Below are 14403 nucleotides of genomic sequence, written 5' to 3'. Positions count from 1 at the left end.
AGGGCAGTTAACAAGCAATAATAAAAAGTTGAATGAATACAACTTAAAAACAACATTAAAATACAACACTAAAATATTAAAATGTAGTAGACTTAGGTAGTTAGAAGTGTAATGCAGCAGTATCCCCTGACTTCGTGTTTGGAGTGAATCATCTGGTCACTTGAGGCAACAAAAGGCTTTGCTTTGAACTGTGGGCAGGCGAAGAGATGGATGTCACTGTTGTTTATCACATTTGTATACATGGATCATAATGGGAAAATACAAACAGTCTCTGAAAACACAAAATCCATAATAAAACAAGAGCAAAAGCAAACGTAACCCGCCCGCCCAGTTTAATAGGTTATAGATGGTTTAATTAAGTCACGGGGCTGGGAGGAGGCGAATACTTTTGATTGATTGCGGAGGCGGGATGCGCGTGCGCGCGCGCCGGTCCCTCTCCTCCTCCTCCTCCTCCTCCGCCCGCCCCAAGGCGGCCTCCTCGCCGCCGCTTGGCCCATTTCCCCGCCTCCCGCTCCCCTTCCGAAACGGGGAGGTGCCGGAGGGCGCTGCCTGCCTGCCGAGGGAGGGAGGCCGGGCTTGGCCTAAGCGCCATGGACCGCTTCGGCTGGACCACCGGCCTCCTGGAGATCCACGAGAACCTGGTCACGCAGCAGCGCGGCGTCCGCCTCTACGACGGCGAGGAGAAGGTCGGGGGAGCCGGCCGGGGCGCGGGGCAGGCGGGCGGGCCTGGGAGCCGAGCCCGGCCTGGGCTAGGCAGGCAAGGCAGGGGCGCAGGCTGGAGGAAGCAGGCGGCGCTTTCCTCCTTTAGAGGTCCTTATTGCCCTGAGGAGGATTTTTAAAAAGGAGGAAATCTCCCGCAGAAAGCTGAGGGAAGGCGCTCTGCATCTAGAAAGCTAGGGTGTCAAGGGGGAGATAGGCTGCTGCTGCTGCCGCCCCCCCCTCTCCGCTCCGTTTTCTACATGCAGGGAGTATTTTGCTCGGTAGTTCGAACCTGTGAAATGAAATACCCCCGACAGCACTCTGTGGGGCTTTGGCTGATTTCTCTTACCTGTCGCAGATATTGGAACTGTAGATCATCCCTAGGCAAAGTGTCCAGAAATATAGTTTTGTTTTTTTCCAATTTTTTTTACTGATTTTCACAAAATTATAGACAAACAAGTAAACAAGCATAAATCATAACCTTATTAAAATTAACATTAAGTGACTTCCTCGCTTCCCCTTGGTTGAATTTCAATGCATATCCTTTTAACGGCTTTCCAAATCATAGTTCTTATAAATTTAACTTGAATCTTTTCATTTTGAAATTAAACATATTAATTCGTCACTTAACTTATATAAAATCCCAAGCCAATAAATATCTGCAAGCTATTTCCAATTAGTCAGAAGTATAATTGTGGATTGAATGGAGCTTTGTAGTATCAGGAAGCATCAAGCAAGGTACAGTAGTGAATTTTGTTGCAAGAAGGCTGTGGATTGTGGTTCTCTCTCCCATTACAGTACTCATTTCAGTGTCTTCCTCTACATTCCAGCTTTGTTTTTGAGTCGGAGGTTATCAATACAACATCTTTTTAAAGTTTTCATGCCAGCATCTTAAGTAGGTTAGGCTTGCTAAAATATCTGGATTTTTCTGTAGCCTTCATACACAGATCACATGTGGAGTTTTTTGTTTTCTTGTATTATTACGCTGCAGGGGACGCGGGTGGCGCTGTGGGTAAAAGCCTCAGCGCCTAGGGCTTGCCGATCGAAAGGTCGGCGGTTCGAATCCCCGCGGCGGGGTGCGCTCCCGTTGTTCGGTCCCAGCGCCTGCCAACCTAGCAGTTTGAAAGCACCCCTAAGTGCAAGTAGATAAATAGGTACCGCTTTCTAGCGGGAAGGTAAACGGCGTTTCCGTGTGCGGCTCTGGCTCGCCAGAGCAGCGATGTCACGCTGGCCACGTGACCCAGAAGTGTCTCCGGACAGCGCTGGCCCTCGGCCTCTTGAGTGAGATGGGCGCACAACCCTAGAGTCTGTCAAGACTGGCCCGTACGGGCAGGGGTACCTTTACCTTTTTATTATTACGCTGTAATAGCATCTCACCTTTGAAATCAGAATAAATGAAGAAAATCACACTGAAACAGTGTCAGAGCAAAGTAAGTCAATGAGATCCTTTGCATAGTGCAGTTTGTGGTACTGTAGATAGCCTTGTTTGGATCAGGCTGTGAGGTCGTCCTTGCTTGCCTGCCTCACTCTCCTGTTCCTTTCCCCAGGGCAGTTTGCGCCTCTGGTTTAGAGAAAGCTTAGTCAATTGACTTAAACCCAAAGTCAGGCAATGAAGGAGCAATGCAAGTGCACAAGGTCTCATCACCACACCTCAAGTGTAACAACTGCACCAAGAAGCCTGCTCTAAACTACAAAAAGTTTGCCTCATTTTATTATGGATTTCACAGTGTCTGTGGTTCATATGCATTGAAGCTACTTCATTCTAATTCATACCGGTCTTTGCTGTCTGGTATTCCTGGGAAATAGTACTTGAATTCCATCTTCAACGTCAAAAGAAGCACCTCTCATTTTGCTACAGGAAGTGACAGATTATAGGTGGGGACCTGAATTTCAAGATTTCAAAGGCGAAAGCACCTATGAACCTGTTGCTCATGCTTGCTTCAACCAGTTCTGCCTACCTGCACAATCTAGAAGGAGCCGAAGCAAAAGTTGATAATTGAAATTTCAAATGGAGAAGGGCCATGGTTCAGTGGTAGAGCAATCTGCATTGCATACAGAAGGCTCTAAGCCTGATCCCTGATATCTGCTGGTAGCCCCTGAAAATCTGCCGGTCAGTGCTGACATGGTATAAGGCATTTTCCTGTATTCCTAAGCTTTGGTTTAGCATAAGAACACTTGGAAAATTTATCTCTCCCTGTGTGCCCACCAAAACTGCTCTAGAAGTTCATCCAACCCTCCAGATTTGAGGGGGGAGTAGAGGGAGAAGCCCGCTGTAAGAACATATGCCCTGCTCACTCAAGGTGTTTAGTAGTATCCAGCAAGTACTCTGCATGATTTTTAAATTATGTATTGGGCAAAAACTGGATGAGACATAGATGAACTGAAATATATCTTCCTTACCCAGGTAAAGTTTGATACGGGCATATTGCTTCTGAGTACGCACAGATTGATCTGGAGAGATCAGAAAAATCATGTAAGTTTCAGCCCTCTGGTATGTCTATAATTTCCATATAATATGCAAAATAACAGTAAAGTTAATTTGCCTGTGATGGTTGTGTGAGCAAACTGTCTCCCCCAAACAAACCATGTGCCGTAAGAACACACCTTGGAAATGGCCTGTTGTATGTTTTGGAGCAAGACATACCACAAATCTGGGCTCAGACATAGTGCTAAGCCCAAACATTGGCTATATTCCTTTTGCTGTCTCTGCAGCAGAACCTGGGGGTGAGCGAAGTGGCTGCTATTACTAAATGTGAACCAACACACATGCCTACTCATGCTAAACCATAATTTGACCTGACATTACATGTAAAGCAACCCAATTTAGGGTTTAGACAACATGCTGCATTCTGATTAATCAATCTCCTTGCAGCCTCTCTAAAGGAGAAGGGAGGGTTTGGGGTATGTGCAAGCCCAAGGGGAGGTTTATTATTGTTTTCAGCATGTGACTGGTTAGGTGTGTGGGACATGATTTAGAGAATTGTGAGTTAGCAGCCTTGCATCTTCACAGGGTTTTACTGTCTTTAGCCAATCTCCTACTACTATAACTATTATTAATTCAAACGAAAACAAAACCCCCTCTGTTTAAAAGGCCATAGATTAGTTTTATTCTTTGCTAATTAAACAATTAGTTTCAAGAATAAAAATTCACAAGGATTACAACTTTGGAAATGATGAAATAAAATAGATCTATGTAATCTGAGGTACAGAGATTTAAATCAGAGGTGTTAATAAGCCCAAAATGTTTGCAGTTACAGCACCGAAAACAGTAAAAAGCAGTTTATATTTGCAGGATAGCTTAGGCAAAAAAATGGGTCATTTTGAGCAATGTGTTGCTGTTGTTATTTCATATCCATGGGAGCTTTTTTCTCCACACACCTGTGTATGAGAGTAGCAAGAATGGTCTAGAATGGCAAGAATTCTACACATGAAATGCTTCAGTGCAGAACTTAGTGCAAAAACAATGCCATGATTCCACAGTCTTAAAATAAGAGCAGGATTCAATTAAAATGTCTTTGTTTTTATTCTCTCTATTGCTACTTTTAGGAATGTTGTATGGCTATTCCTCTTTCCCAAATTATCTTCATTGAAGAACAAGCAGCCGGGATAGGAAAAAGGTAGTACTGTGAGTTTGTAGCAAAATCTGTTATGTTGGGGCAGTCGCTTCCCTGGGTTATTTGGAATATTCAGTATTTCACAAGCATCCAATCCATAATGCATCCTTATTTTCCTTTCTCAGAACTTTATTCAAGGATGAGTGGGGTTCTCGGCAGTGGCGCCCTCCCTGTGGAATAAAGGGCTGCCTTCAGATGTCTATGGAAAGTCATATAATTGTTTATCTCCTTGACATCTGATGGGAGAGCATTCAACATGGCTGGCACTACTACCAAGAAGGCCCTTGGCCTGGTTCCCTGTAACTTCACTTCTCTCAATTAGGGAACCGCCAGAAGGACCTTGGAGCTGGACCTCAGTGTCTGGGCTGAACAATGTGGGTGGAGACGCTCCTGTTATAATTTGTTCTACGATACATGTAACCCACATTGGGTCTGCTTGTGAAGAGTAGACGTATAAGTGGAATTGATCAGCCTGTTGCTGTAGCTTCTAGTAGGGCTGGCTACTTAGTCCAGGGAGCTTGGCATGTTTGTCTTCCATGAGCATTGCAGCTTTTCCATTAGTGGCCATCAAGGTAAAGGTAAAGGGACCCCTGACCGTTAAGTCCAGTTGTGGACGACTCTGGGGTTGTGTGCTCATCTCACTTTATTGGACAAGGGAGCCAGCATTTGTCTGCAGACAGCTACCAGGTCATGTGGCCAGCATGACTAAGCCACTTCTGGCGAACCAGAGCAGCGCACGGAAACGCCATTTACCTTCCTGCCGGAGCGGTACTTATTTATCTACTTGCACTTTGACGTGCTTTCAAACTGCTAGGTTGGCAGGAGCAGGGACCAAGCAACAGGAGCTCACCCTGTCACGGGGATTTGAACCGCCGACCTTCTGATCGGCAAGTCCTAGGCTCTGTGGTTTAACCCACAGCGCCACCTGCGTCCCACTGGCCATCAAAGCATCTTGTAAAAAATATTACTGTTTACCTATACACAGTGTGAAAAGCAGTGACAGTGCGCAACTGCTGCACTGCCCTCCGAGTTGTGATGGTACAGTCATACCTTGGGTTGAAGTAGCTTCGGGATGAATATTTTTGGGTTGCGCTCTGCAGCAACCCGGAAGTAACGGAACGCGTTACTTCTGGGTTTTGCCGCATGTGCAGACGCTCAAAATGATGTCACGCGCATGCGTGGAAGTGGCGAAACGCCACATGCGCAGTCGCGTGTTAAGTTCGCTTCAGGATGCGAACGGGCTCCGGAACGGTACTGCTGCTTGCTGGAACCAGGTAGGGCAGGGCAGAGGAAGCACTCGCTCGGTGGCAGCAGCGGGTACGGCTACAAGCACACCTTTGCCCAGTTGCCATCTCAACACTTCTGTCATCAGCGCCGTACCCCTCTCCATCACTGTCCCAGAAGCTGGGAGGGCTGCCACTGGCAGAAGCTGCTGCGCCTAACCTCATGGGTATGTTTAGCCTGGTGAAGAGGAGACAGAGATGATATGATAGCAATGTTCAAGTATCTAAAGGGCTGCCATATGGAGGATTGGAAGAAGCTCCAGAGACCAGGACCCAAACCAATGGATTCAAGTTATAAGAAAGGAGATTCTGACTAAACATCAGAGCTGTTTGATAGTGGAATGGACTCCCATGAGAGGTGATGGACTTCCTTGGCTATCTGCCATGTATGCTTAAATTGGGATTCCTGCATTGTAGGGGGTTGGACTAGATGACCCTAAGTGTCCCTTCCAACTCCGCAATTCCATAAGTTCCTTTTTGTCTGCCTTGAATCTTGTGTTATAGAGAGAGAGAGAGAGATGAAATATTCTGAAAACTATTTGATGTTTAAAATTCTTAACAACTGAACGAATTCTTGAAAATTTATAAGCAACATGTTATATTACATTCCATTGGCAATATTTTTAGCCTGTGATAAAAGACTACATAAAACTTTAAAAATCTACATTTGTTAATATTTAGGAAGCGGCCTTGCTTTTTTATAACTACAGGGCACATACTGATTTTCTCTCTTCCTCTCTCCATCTCTTCAGTGCGAAAATAGTGGTTCATCTTCATCCAGTGCCTTCCAACAAGGAGCCTGGCCCTTTCCAGAGTAGTAAATACTCGTATATCAAACTTTCTTTCAAAGAACATGGACAGATTGAGGTATATATGTATTTTTAGCCTGATGGGGGTGAGGCGATATTGGGATAGGTATAAATTTCATTTGTGTAAAGATAAAGCCTGGGAACTCTCAGCATGGTTAAATTGAAAGTTTTGCAAGACTTAAATGGGTAAAAATAAATAAATCATACGGGTATTACTGTTTATTACTATTGTGTCTTGCTTGTAACATGCTGGTATGGACTGCTAAACTTTTGAGCTCTGTAAAGATAAGTGATGCAGTAAAACTCAGTCCGTTACATATTTGTAGCTTTGAGAAATTACTTTTATGAAATTGCTTTTATTTATAAAATACTAAATATATTCAAATCAATTACAGTGCAGCCTTGGAATTAACCTCCCTTCTTTCCTCCTTTCTTTTTTAAACCTCTGCACAGTTCTACAGAAGGCTATCGGAAGAAATGACTCAGCGGAGGTGGGAAAACATGCCGGCTTCTCAGACCATTGATGTTACCAGAGGCTCGCAGGTGTTTATACAGTTTCTGATTATTGGACCTCTGCTTTCAAATAAGCATTTCAATAAGTATCCTTTTTGCTTTACGCAGCTGTTTTTTTATGTAACACTCTCCCCTCCACCCCACAATGTTAATTGAAATTGGCTATTATTGACAGGTAATGTAATTTGAAAACATGAAGCTGATTATACAGTTGCATTTAGACATAGCACTAAATGAGGTGCACTAAATGTGCACTGACCTGCACAGCCTCCCGATGCCCTCACAGTCGTGAGAATACCCGACAGAGCCTGTCTCAGGCCACAGAATATTTAGGGGGCCAACCCCTCCTTGAAATTTTTTTAGGGGGCCTTGCACCCCCCTGGCTGGCGCCCCTGCTTGTTTCTGAATACACCCCATGTCCCTGATCTCACAGATGTTATAAGGCAGGCACAGACTTTCCTTGTGTCCAAAAGGAGGGAACTCTAAGCACTTCCTTCATAACCCTTTTGTTGTATTTTTTTTTCAGACTGGGAGAATAAGAGCTGCAGGAATTGTAGGTATTGAGAGAAAATTAGAAGAAAGAAGAAAAGAGATGGATAAGAACATTTCCGAGGTGAGTAATATTGGAATTTTTTTGTAACTCTTTGAGTCGTTGGAAGCTGCTGATAGGGAGAGCCTGTAAATATATTTGGATCACAGTCATTGTGTTTGGGAGCCAGATGTGTTATATGTTTAAAAATATATAATTTTTAAATAGTACCGGTGCTTATGGGCTTTTGCAAAGGATGTATCCCCCCTCTACAAATGCAGTTATTGCACTTTTTACGGGCTGTTGCACAAGATATAGGTGTCTTATCATGAAGTGAATGCTTCTTTTGTGGAAAAGTTCTTTTCCTCCAGTGCTTGCATAGCGTAATTTGTTATTTGGGAAAGTTAGTTTAAGTTGTCTGTTGCTTCAGTTTTCTATGCGCTGCTTAGAGATAGGTTTAATAAATTAAGCGGTATAGAAATTATATGGTCGAGTAATCAAAAAGCCACTCCTCCTCTAGCCAGTGCATCAGTTGCAATAGTGAGAGCTGTGTGCAACATGCCTGTATAACCATCACATATGCCGTATTTTTCGCCCTATTGGACGCACTTTCCCCCCTCCATAAATGAAGGGGAAATGTGTGTGCATCCTATGGGGCGAATGCAGGCTTTCGCTGAAGCCTGGAGAGCGAGAGGCGTCGGTGCGCACCGACCCCTCTCACTCTCCAGGCTTCAGGAAGCTATCCGCAAGCCTTGGGAGCCCGGCGGGAGTGCACCCCGTGCTTCGCGCAGATGTCTGCAAGCCTTGCGAGCCCGGCAGGAGTTCCCATCAGGCTCACAAGGCTGGCGGATAGCAGCTTGTTCTGGGGGCTGGGGGGGAGAAACAAATTTTTATTTATTTATTCCCCCCCCCAAAAAAAACACTAGGTGCGCCCTATGGGCCAGTGCGCCCTATAGGGCGAAAAATACGGTAAATGCCCTGTGGTGTAACTGTGTGTCTTTCACACCACCTTAAAATGTTCTATATTTTAGAGCAGAGCTTTCCAAATTTTTCATGTTGGTTGACTCGCTTTATAGACATTAATCATTTCACAACACAGTAATTTAGTTTTGGGACGCGGGTGGCGCTGTGGGTTAAACCACAGAGCCTAGGACTTGCTGATCAGAAGGTCGGCGGTTCGAATCCCCACGACGGGGTGAGCTCCCGTGACTCGGTCCCTCCTCCTGCCAACCTAGCAGTTCGAAAGCACATCAAAGTGCAAGTAGATAAATAGGTACCACTCCGGCGGGAAGGTAAATGGTGTTTCCATGCGCTGCTCTGGTTCGCCAGAAGCGGCTTAGTCATGCTGGCCACATGACCTGGAAGCTGTACGCCGGCTCCCTCGGCCAATAAAGCGAGATGAGCGCCGCAACCCCAGAGTCAGCCACGACTGGACCTAATGGTCAGGGGTCCCTTTACCTTTAATTTAGTTTTACTAATCCCTTTCCAGCCCCAGAAGGAATGCAAGGAGCGCTCGTGCAACACACCCACACACTGCGGCCGGCACACTAATGTGTCACAAATCACAGTGTGCAAAGCTCTGTTTTAGAAGCTTCACTGTCTTGCTGCGTTGCTCCTTGAGTTTTGCGCCTTCCAGCCTCGGCATCGCAGGGCATATTTTCAGTGTTAATTTTTATAAAGAGTCAAACCTATATAGCAGGCATAGGCAAACTCGGCCGTCCAGATGTTTTGAGACTACAGTTCCCATCATCCCTGACCACTGGTCCTGTTAGCTAGGGATGATGGGAGTTGTAGTCCCAAAACATCTGGACGTCCGAGTTTGCCTATGCCTGCTATATAGCAATCCTTTCCTCCTCCATTGCTTTGGACAAAGGTATTGCCATCCTTTGATATCACTAGATCAGGCCTGGCTGACTCAAAACGTTGTACACAGAGAAAAAATGCAGGCTTTTCCAATTGTCCGAAGAGACCCAAAAGCATTTTCTAAGGGTTAGAAAAACAAAGAGCCGTTTAAGGGCATATGAATGCAGCCTAGCTAGTGGCAAGGGGCAGAAGGAAGAAGGGGGATTGGGAATTCTATAAACATGAGGGTTTATCTTTCCTAATAATTTGCTTCCTGGTATTTGTAACAGCTTGTTTTTGTTTATCACTTCTGGCTACTGTGATTTTTGTTTCTGGTGGTAGAATTTCCTTGTTTTTAGAACAAGAAGATCATACCCACATCATTGTCACTCCTTATTGTTTACTGCAACAAATTGATCTCTGTCGTTTTTATAAGGATTTACTTACTCTCCTCTTTTTACAACTGGCACATACAAATTTAGGGTGGAGCTGAACAATATAGGAGCCCCTTGTTTCCGGCTGGTCTTCCCCCACCCCATATAGTAAAAGAGGTTGCATTATAAGATGGTGTGTTGCTGTTCATTTTCCACCTCCTTCCCGCTACACTTCACCCCATGAAGTAGATTGGGAAAGGGTCATCTTACAGCACAATGACTATTTATTTATTTATTTATTTCCAAGCATTTCTATGTTGATTAATATTTCAAAGGTCTCTAAGCAGACATGTGGCATGTTCTCTTTAACTGTGTGGTGGGGACGCAGGTGGCGCTGTGGGTTAAACCACAGAGCCTGGGACTTGCCAATCAGAAGGTCGGTGGTTCGAATCCCCGCGACAGGGTGAGTTACCGTTGCTCCGTCCCTGCTCCTGCCAACCTAGCAGTTTGAAAGCACGTCAAAGTGCAAGTAGATAAATAGGTACCGCTCCGGCGGGAAGGTAAACGGTGTTTCCGTGCGCTGCTCTGGTTTGCCAGAAGCGGCTTAGTCATGCTGGCCACATGACCCGGAAGCTGTATGCCAGCTTCCTCAGCCGATAAAGCGAGATGAGCGCCGCAACCCCAGAGTCGGCCACGACTGGACCTAATAGTCAGGGGCCCTTTACCTTTACCTTTTTATCATGGAGGGCTGGTGGAGAAGGAGCCTTGAGGCTACTGTTTGCAGCCGAAGCAGCCAATTTTCTTGTGCCACCAGTAGAGAAAACTGCCTTGCATGCAGAAGATTCTAGGTTCAATAACCTGCAGCTGCCGGTAGGGCTGGGAGACAGCCCTGTTTGAAATCCAGAAGAGTTTGCCTGTCAGGGTAGACAATACTAAACTAGATAGACCAATGCTCTGACTCAGTATGAGGAGATTTTCTGTGCCCCTCTGTTGTTCTCTTCCACTCTGTTTATCAGAGGATAAAAGAAATCAAATTGTGGATGTTGAAAACATAGGGAAATCTGCTTTGCACTTATCAATCAGTTTATTTCAGAACTTGTGCCCTGCGTTACAGAATGGGTTTCCTGCACCTGCTGGTTGCTGCTGATAAAAATTCATTCCCTTAGTTCTTTGTTTTTCTGAGGAAATTCCTGTTAGGTGTGTGCACATTCTCCTTTGTACTTGGGCGTGAATCAATTAGACAGGGGAAGAATTATTTACAGCATGCCCTTTATTTATCTAGATCTGTTTTTCTCTCTTTGCTGGCTTGGTTTTCTGCATGTTACTGACAACATGCATAAGATGCTAACGGTTTGATCATTTCCATTAGGTTAGAATAGGGAATTTGGTGAATAATTGGGGAGGCAATGTTGCATGCAATAATGTCTTGTTAAATGCTTCCAGATTTTGATGAGATGTCAGGTTTATGTTCGCAGTTCATGGTTTTAAATTGTTTGCAATACTTGTGTTGGCTTTAGCTGTTTTGATTTCCCCCCAATTAGTTTTAGTGTTGGTTGTTATGTTGTTTCATATTGTATTTTTTTTAATAATATTTTTATTCATTTTCCCAAAAACAATTTTTTATACAATCAATTCACATTTTATCACACATTCATCTCTTTTTTTTGACTTCCCTCAGTTCCTCTGCCGATCTTTCGTTTACATCTATATTATTAACGCATTTCTTAACTTAGTATTGCCTTTAAAAAATCCTTCCCTCATCTTATTCTCTTTTTAACAGTATTCCTCTGTTTTTCACAGAGTCTCTTGAAAACCAACAAACGTTATCTGTTCATCACATATGCCTTTCAGATAATCTGTAAATCTTCCCCAGTCCTCGATAAACTTTTTGTCCCATTGACACCGAATCTTCCCTGTTAGTTTGTCCAATTTTGCATAATCAGTCAGTTTCAATCTCCATTCTTCCACCGTCAGTATTTCTTCCTGTTTCCATTTTTGGGCCAGAAGTATTCTCACTGCGTATTGAAAAAGTTTACAATCTTTCTTACTTATTTCGATTCCTACCAATCCCAATACGAAGGCCTCCGGTTTCTTAATAAAAGTGTATTTCAACATCTTTTTCAATTCATTATATATCATTTCCCAGAAGCCTTTCACCTTTTTGCACTCCCACCACATATGATAGAATCATATTGTATTTTTAATGGTCTGCAAACTGCCCAGAGATCTCCAGTTATATGGGTGGTATACATCTGTAATTATTCATTACATTTCTAACTTGCCTTTTCTTCAGGGAACTCATAGATGGCATATGTGGTACTTTTTTTTCCAATTAGCCTTGCCTATGAATATTTAAATATAAGTACAAGCTTTTGAAATCTGAGTATTAAAGGTCATTTACTGCCAACCCTTGACTTAAAATGACCCCACCCTCTTATCTGGAAGTTGCGGACCTCTTAACACACAGCGTGCTATTCATACAGAAACAGTCTGGTCAGGTTACAAAGCACAGGGCTAGAATCTTCTTAATTACAGTTTTAAAGCACATGGTCTTACAATGCTAGAAACAAAGTATTTTGATCAATACTTAGAGGAAAAGCAGCGGTGGAAGAAATATTTCAATGATGCAATGAGTCTGTCTTTCTATAAGTGAGGAAAACATTACCAAGTGTGTGTCTGATTATTGCAGGCTTTTGAAGACCTCAGCAAGCTAATGGAAAAGGTAAGGTATCGCTTTTTACCTCTCTGAATTTAAATTGGCTAGGCCCCATCCAGAGAACCATGAGTAAGCAGAATGTTGCAGATAACATGTGATGGTGGTGCTTGGGGGGAACTGTCGTCGCACCATTCCTTGGTGTGTGGAGTGCCGCAGGGTGCGATACTCTCCCCGATGCTTTTCAACATCTTTATGCGCCCCCTCGCCCAGCTTGTCCGGAGTTTTGGGTTGGGCTGCCATCTGTATGCTGATGACACCCAACTCTTATCTGTTGATGGATGGCCATCCTGACTTGGCCCCAGACACACTGATCAGATGTTTGGAAGCTGTGGCTGGATGGTTACGTGGGAGCCAGTTGAAGTTAAATCCTTCAAAGACAGAGGTCCTTTGACTGGGTCGGGACGATATGGGCTGGGGGGGCAACTTCCATCTCTTGGCGGGGGCGCAATTAGTGCCATCACCGTCCATTAAGAGTTTCGATGTAATCTTCGACACCTCCCTTTCCATGGAGGCACAGATTACATCTATAACAAAGGCGGCATTTTTTCATCTCCGCCAAGCTAAGCAGTTGGCTCCTTACCTCTCTTGCCCTGACCTAGCCACTGTGATCCACGCAACGGTCACCTCAAGACTGGATTATTGTAACTCACTCTACGTGGGGCTGCCCTTGAGACTGACCCAGAAACTCCAGCGGGTGCAGAATGCCGCGGCGAGACTCCTTAGGGGGTCCTCGCTGCGGGATCACATTCACCCAGTGCTATACCAGCTGCACTGGCTCCCGGTGGAGTACAGGATCAGGTTTAAGGTGCTGGTTTTAACCTTTAAAGCCCTATACTGCCTAGGACCCTCGTACCTACGGGACCGTCTCTCCTGGTATGTCCCACGGAGGACCTTACGGTCTTCAAACAAAAACATCTTGGAGGTCCCAGGCCACAGGGAGGTTAGTTTGGCCTCAGCCAGAGCCAGGGCTTTTTTGGCTGTGGCCCCAATCTGGTGGAACACTCTGTCACAAGAGACCAGGGCCCTGCGGGACCTGACATCTTTCCGCAGGGCCTGCAAGACAGAGCTGTTCCACCAGGCCTTTGGCCAGGGCACAGCCTGTCCCCCTCCTTTGGCAGTCCTCACAGAACTCTAGCCCAGTGGTTGCCATTAACCTGATTTGAACTGATTTTATAATGAAATGATTTTAGAATGTTGTATCATTTTACTCTTGTTAGCTGCTCTGAGCCCATCTTCGGCTGGGGAGGGCGGGATATAAATAAATTATTATTATTATTATTATTATTATTATTATTATTATTATTTTTGAAGGATCCTCTTCTAAGTGGGTAAGAAGCAGGGGGATGTGGCTCAGACTCCAGCCCATCCCAAAGCAAATCATCTTGGAGGAAGTCATGATTGAATCTTCTTACACTAATGATTAGCATTACATTTGTGAGAGAAGGAATGCTCAGACTGAGTCCAGAAGCTCCCTTTCCCTAGCTAATAGTTGTGGTACTTCCAGTCTGTCTGTTTATTGAGCATTCTTCCTGATTTGTTTGCAGAGAGATTGGATGTTCTGTCAAAGGAAGTGTTACTTCACGTGTTCCGGTGCATTTCCTTATGGCAAAAAAATCCAACGTTTTGGAGAAGTGGGTTTGTTCTGCAAGACTACCCAATCAAATCTAATTGTGCAACCTGAATTGGTTAGGTTGTGACTGAATCCCACCTGAAATTAGCCACTGTCTGGAAGTGGCATTGATTAAATCTGCGAGATGTCCTGCTTGGAGCCCCTCAGAGTTTGATTCTGCATCAGAGGCTCATGGCGAAGTGTTCTGTCTTCAATAGCTGCGTCTTGTCTCTCTGTTGTGTCTTAATAGGCTAAGGAAATGGTGGAACTGTCCAAATCGATTGCTAACAAGATCAAAGAAAAGCAAGGTGACATCACGGAAGATGAGGTCAGTTAATATTTTAATGCGCTAGACGCCAACGCACTCTGAGAAACATGGACTTAAGCTGCCATGATAATATACCGTATTTTTTGC

At 44.6% G+C, this 14403-nt stretch overlaps 1 protein-coding gene across 3 annotated transcripts in view; it reads left to right on the top strand.

The window, feature by feature from the left end:
* The first annotated feature begins 551 nt into the window (after nt 1–551).
* VPS36 (vacuolar protein sorting 36 homolog) overlaps nt 552–14403 on the top strand; it is a 28876-nt gene continuing 15024 nt past the window's right edge. For 2 of the 3 annotated variants that reach the window (XM_053380546.1, XM_053380545.1), the window contains exons 1-8: nt 552–686; nt 3104–3172; nt 4246–4316; nt 6349–6463; nt 6859–6948; nt 7445–7531; nt 12353–12385; nt 14239–14316. In XM_053380546.1, coding sequence (XP_053236521.1) covers nt 591–686; nt 3104–3172; nt 4246–4316; nt 6349–6463; nt 6859–6948; nt 7445–7531; nt 12353–12385; nt 14239–14316 — 639 coding nt within the window. In that variant the 5' untranslated portion in view covers nt 552–590. Of the gene's footprint in view, nt 687–3103; nt 3173–4245; nt 4325–6348; nt 6464–6858; nt 6949–7444; nt 7532–12352; nt 12386–14238; nt 14317–14403 lie in introns of those variants that run through there. The other variant, XM_053380548.1, reaches the window with a different exon arrangement.

The sequence above is a fragment of the Podarcis raffonei genome, chromosome 3 (assembly GCF_027172205.1).
Source record: "Podarcis raffonei isolate rPodRaf1 chromosome 3, rPodRaf1.pri, whole genome shotgun sequence".
Lineage (NCBI taxonomy): Eukaryota > Metazoa > Chordata > Lepidosauria > Squamata > Lacertidae > Podarcis > Podarcis raffonei.
The sequence above is the reverse complement of the archived record's forward strand: the minus strand, read 5'-3'. Positions and strand labels throughout refer to the sequence as shown.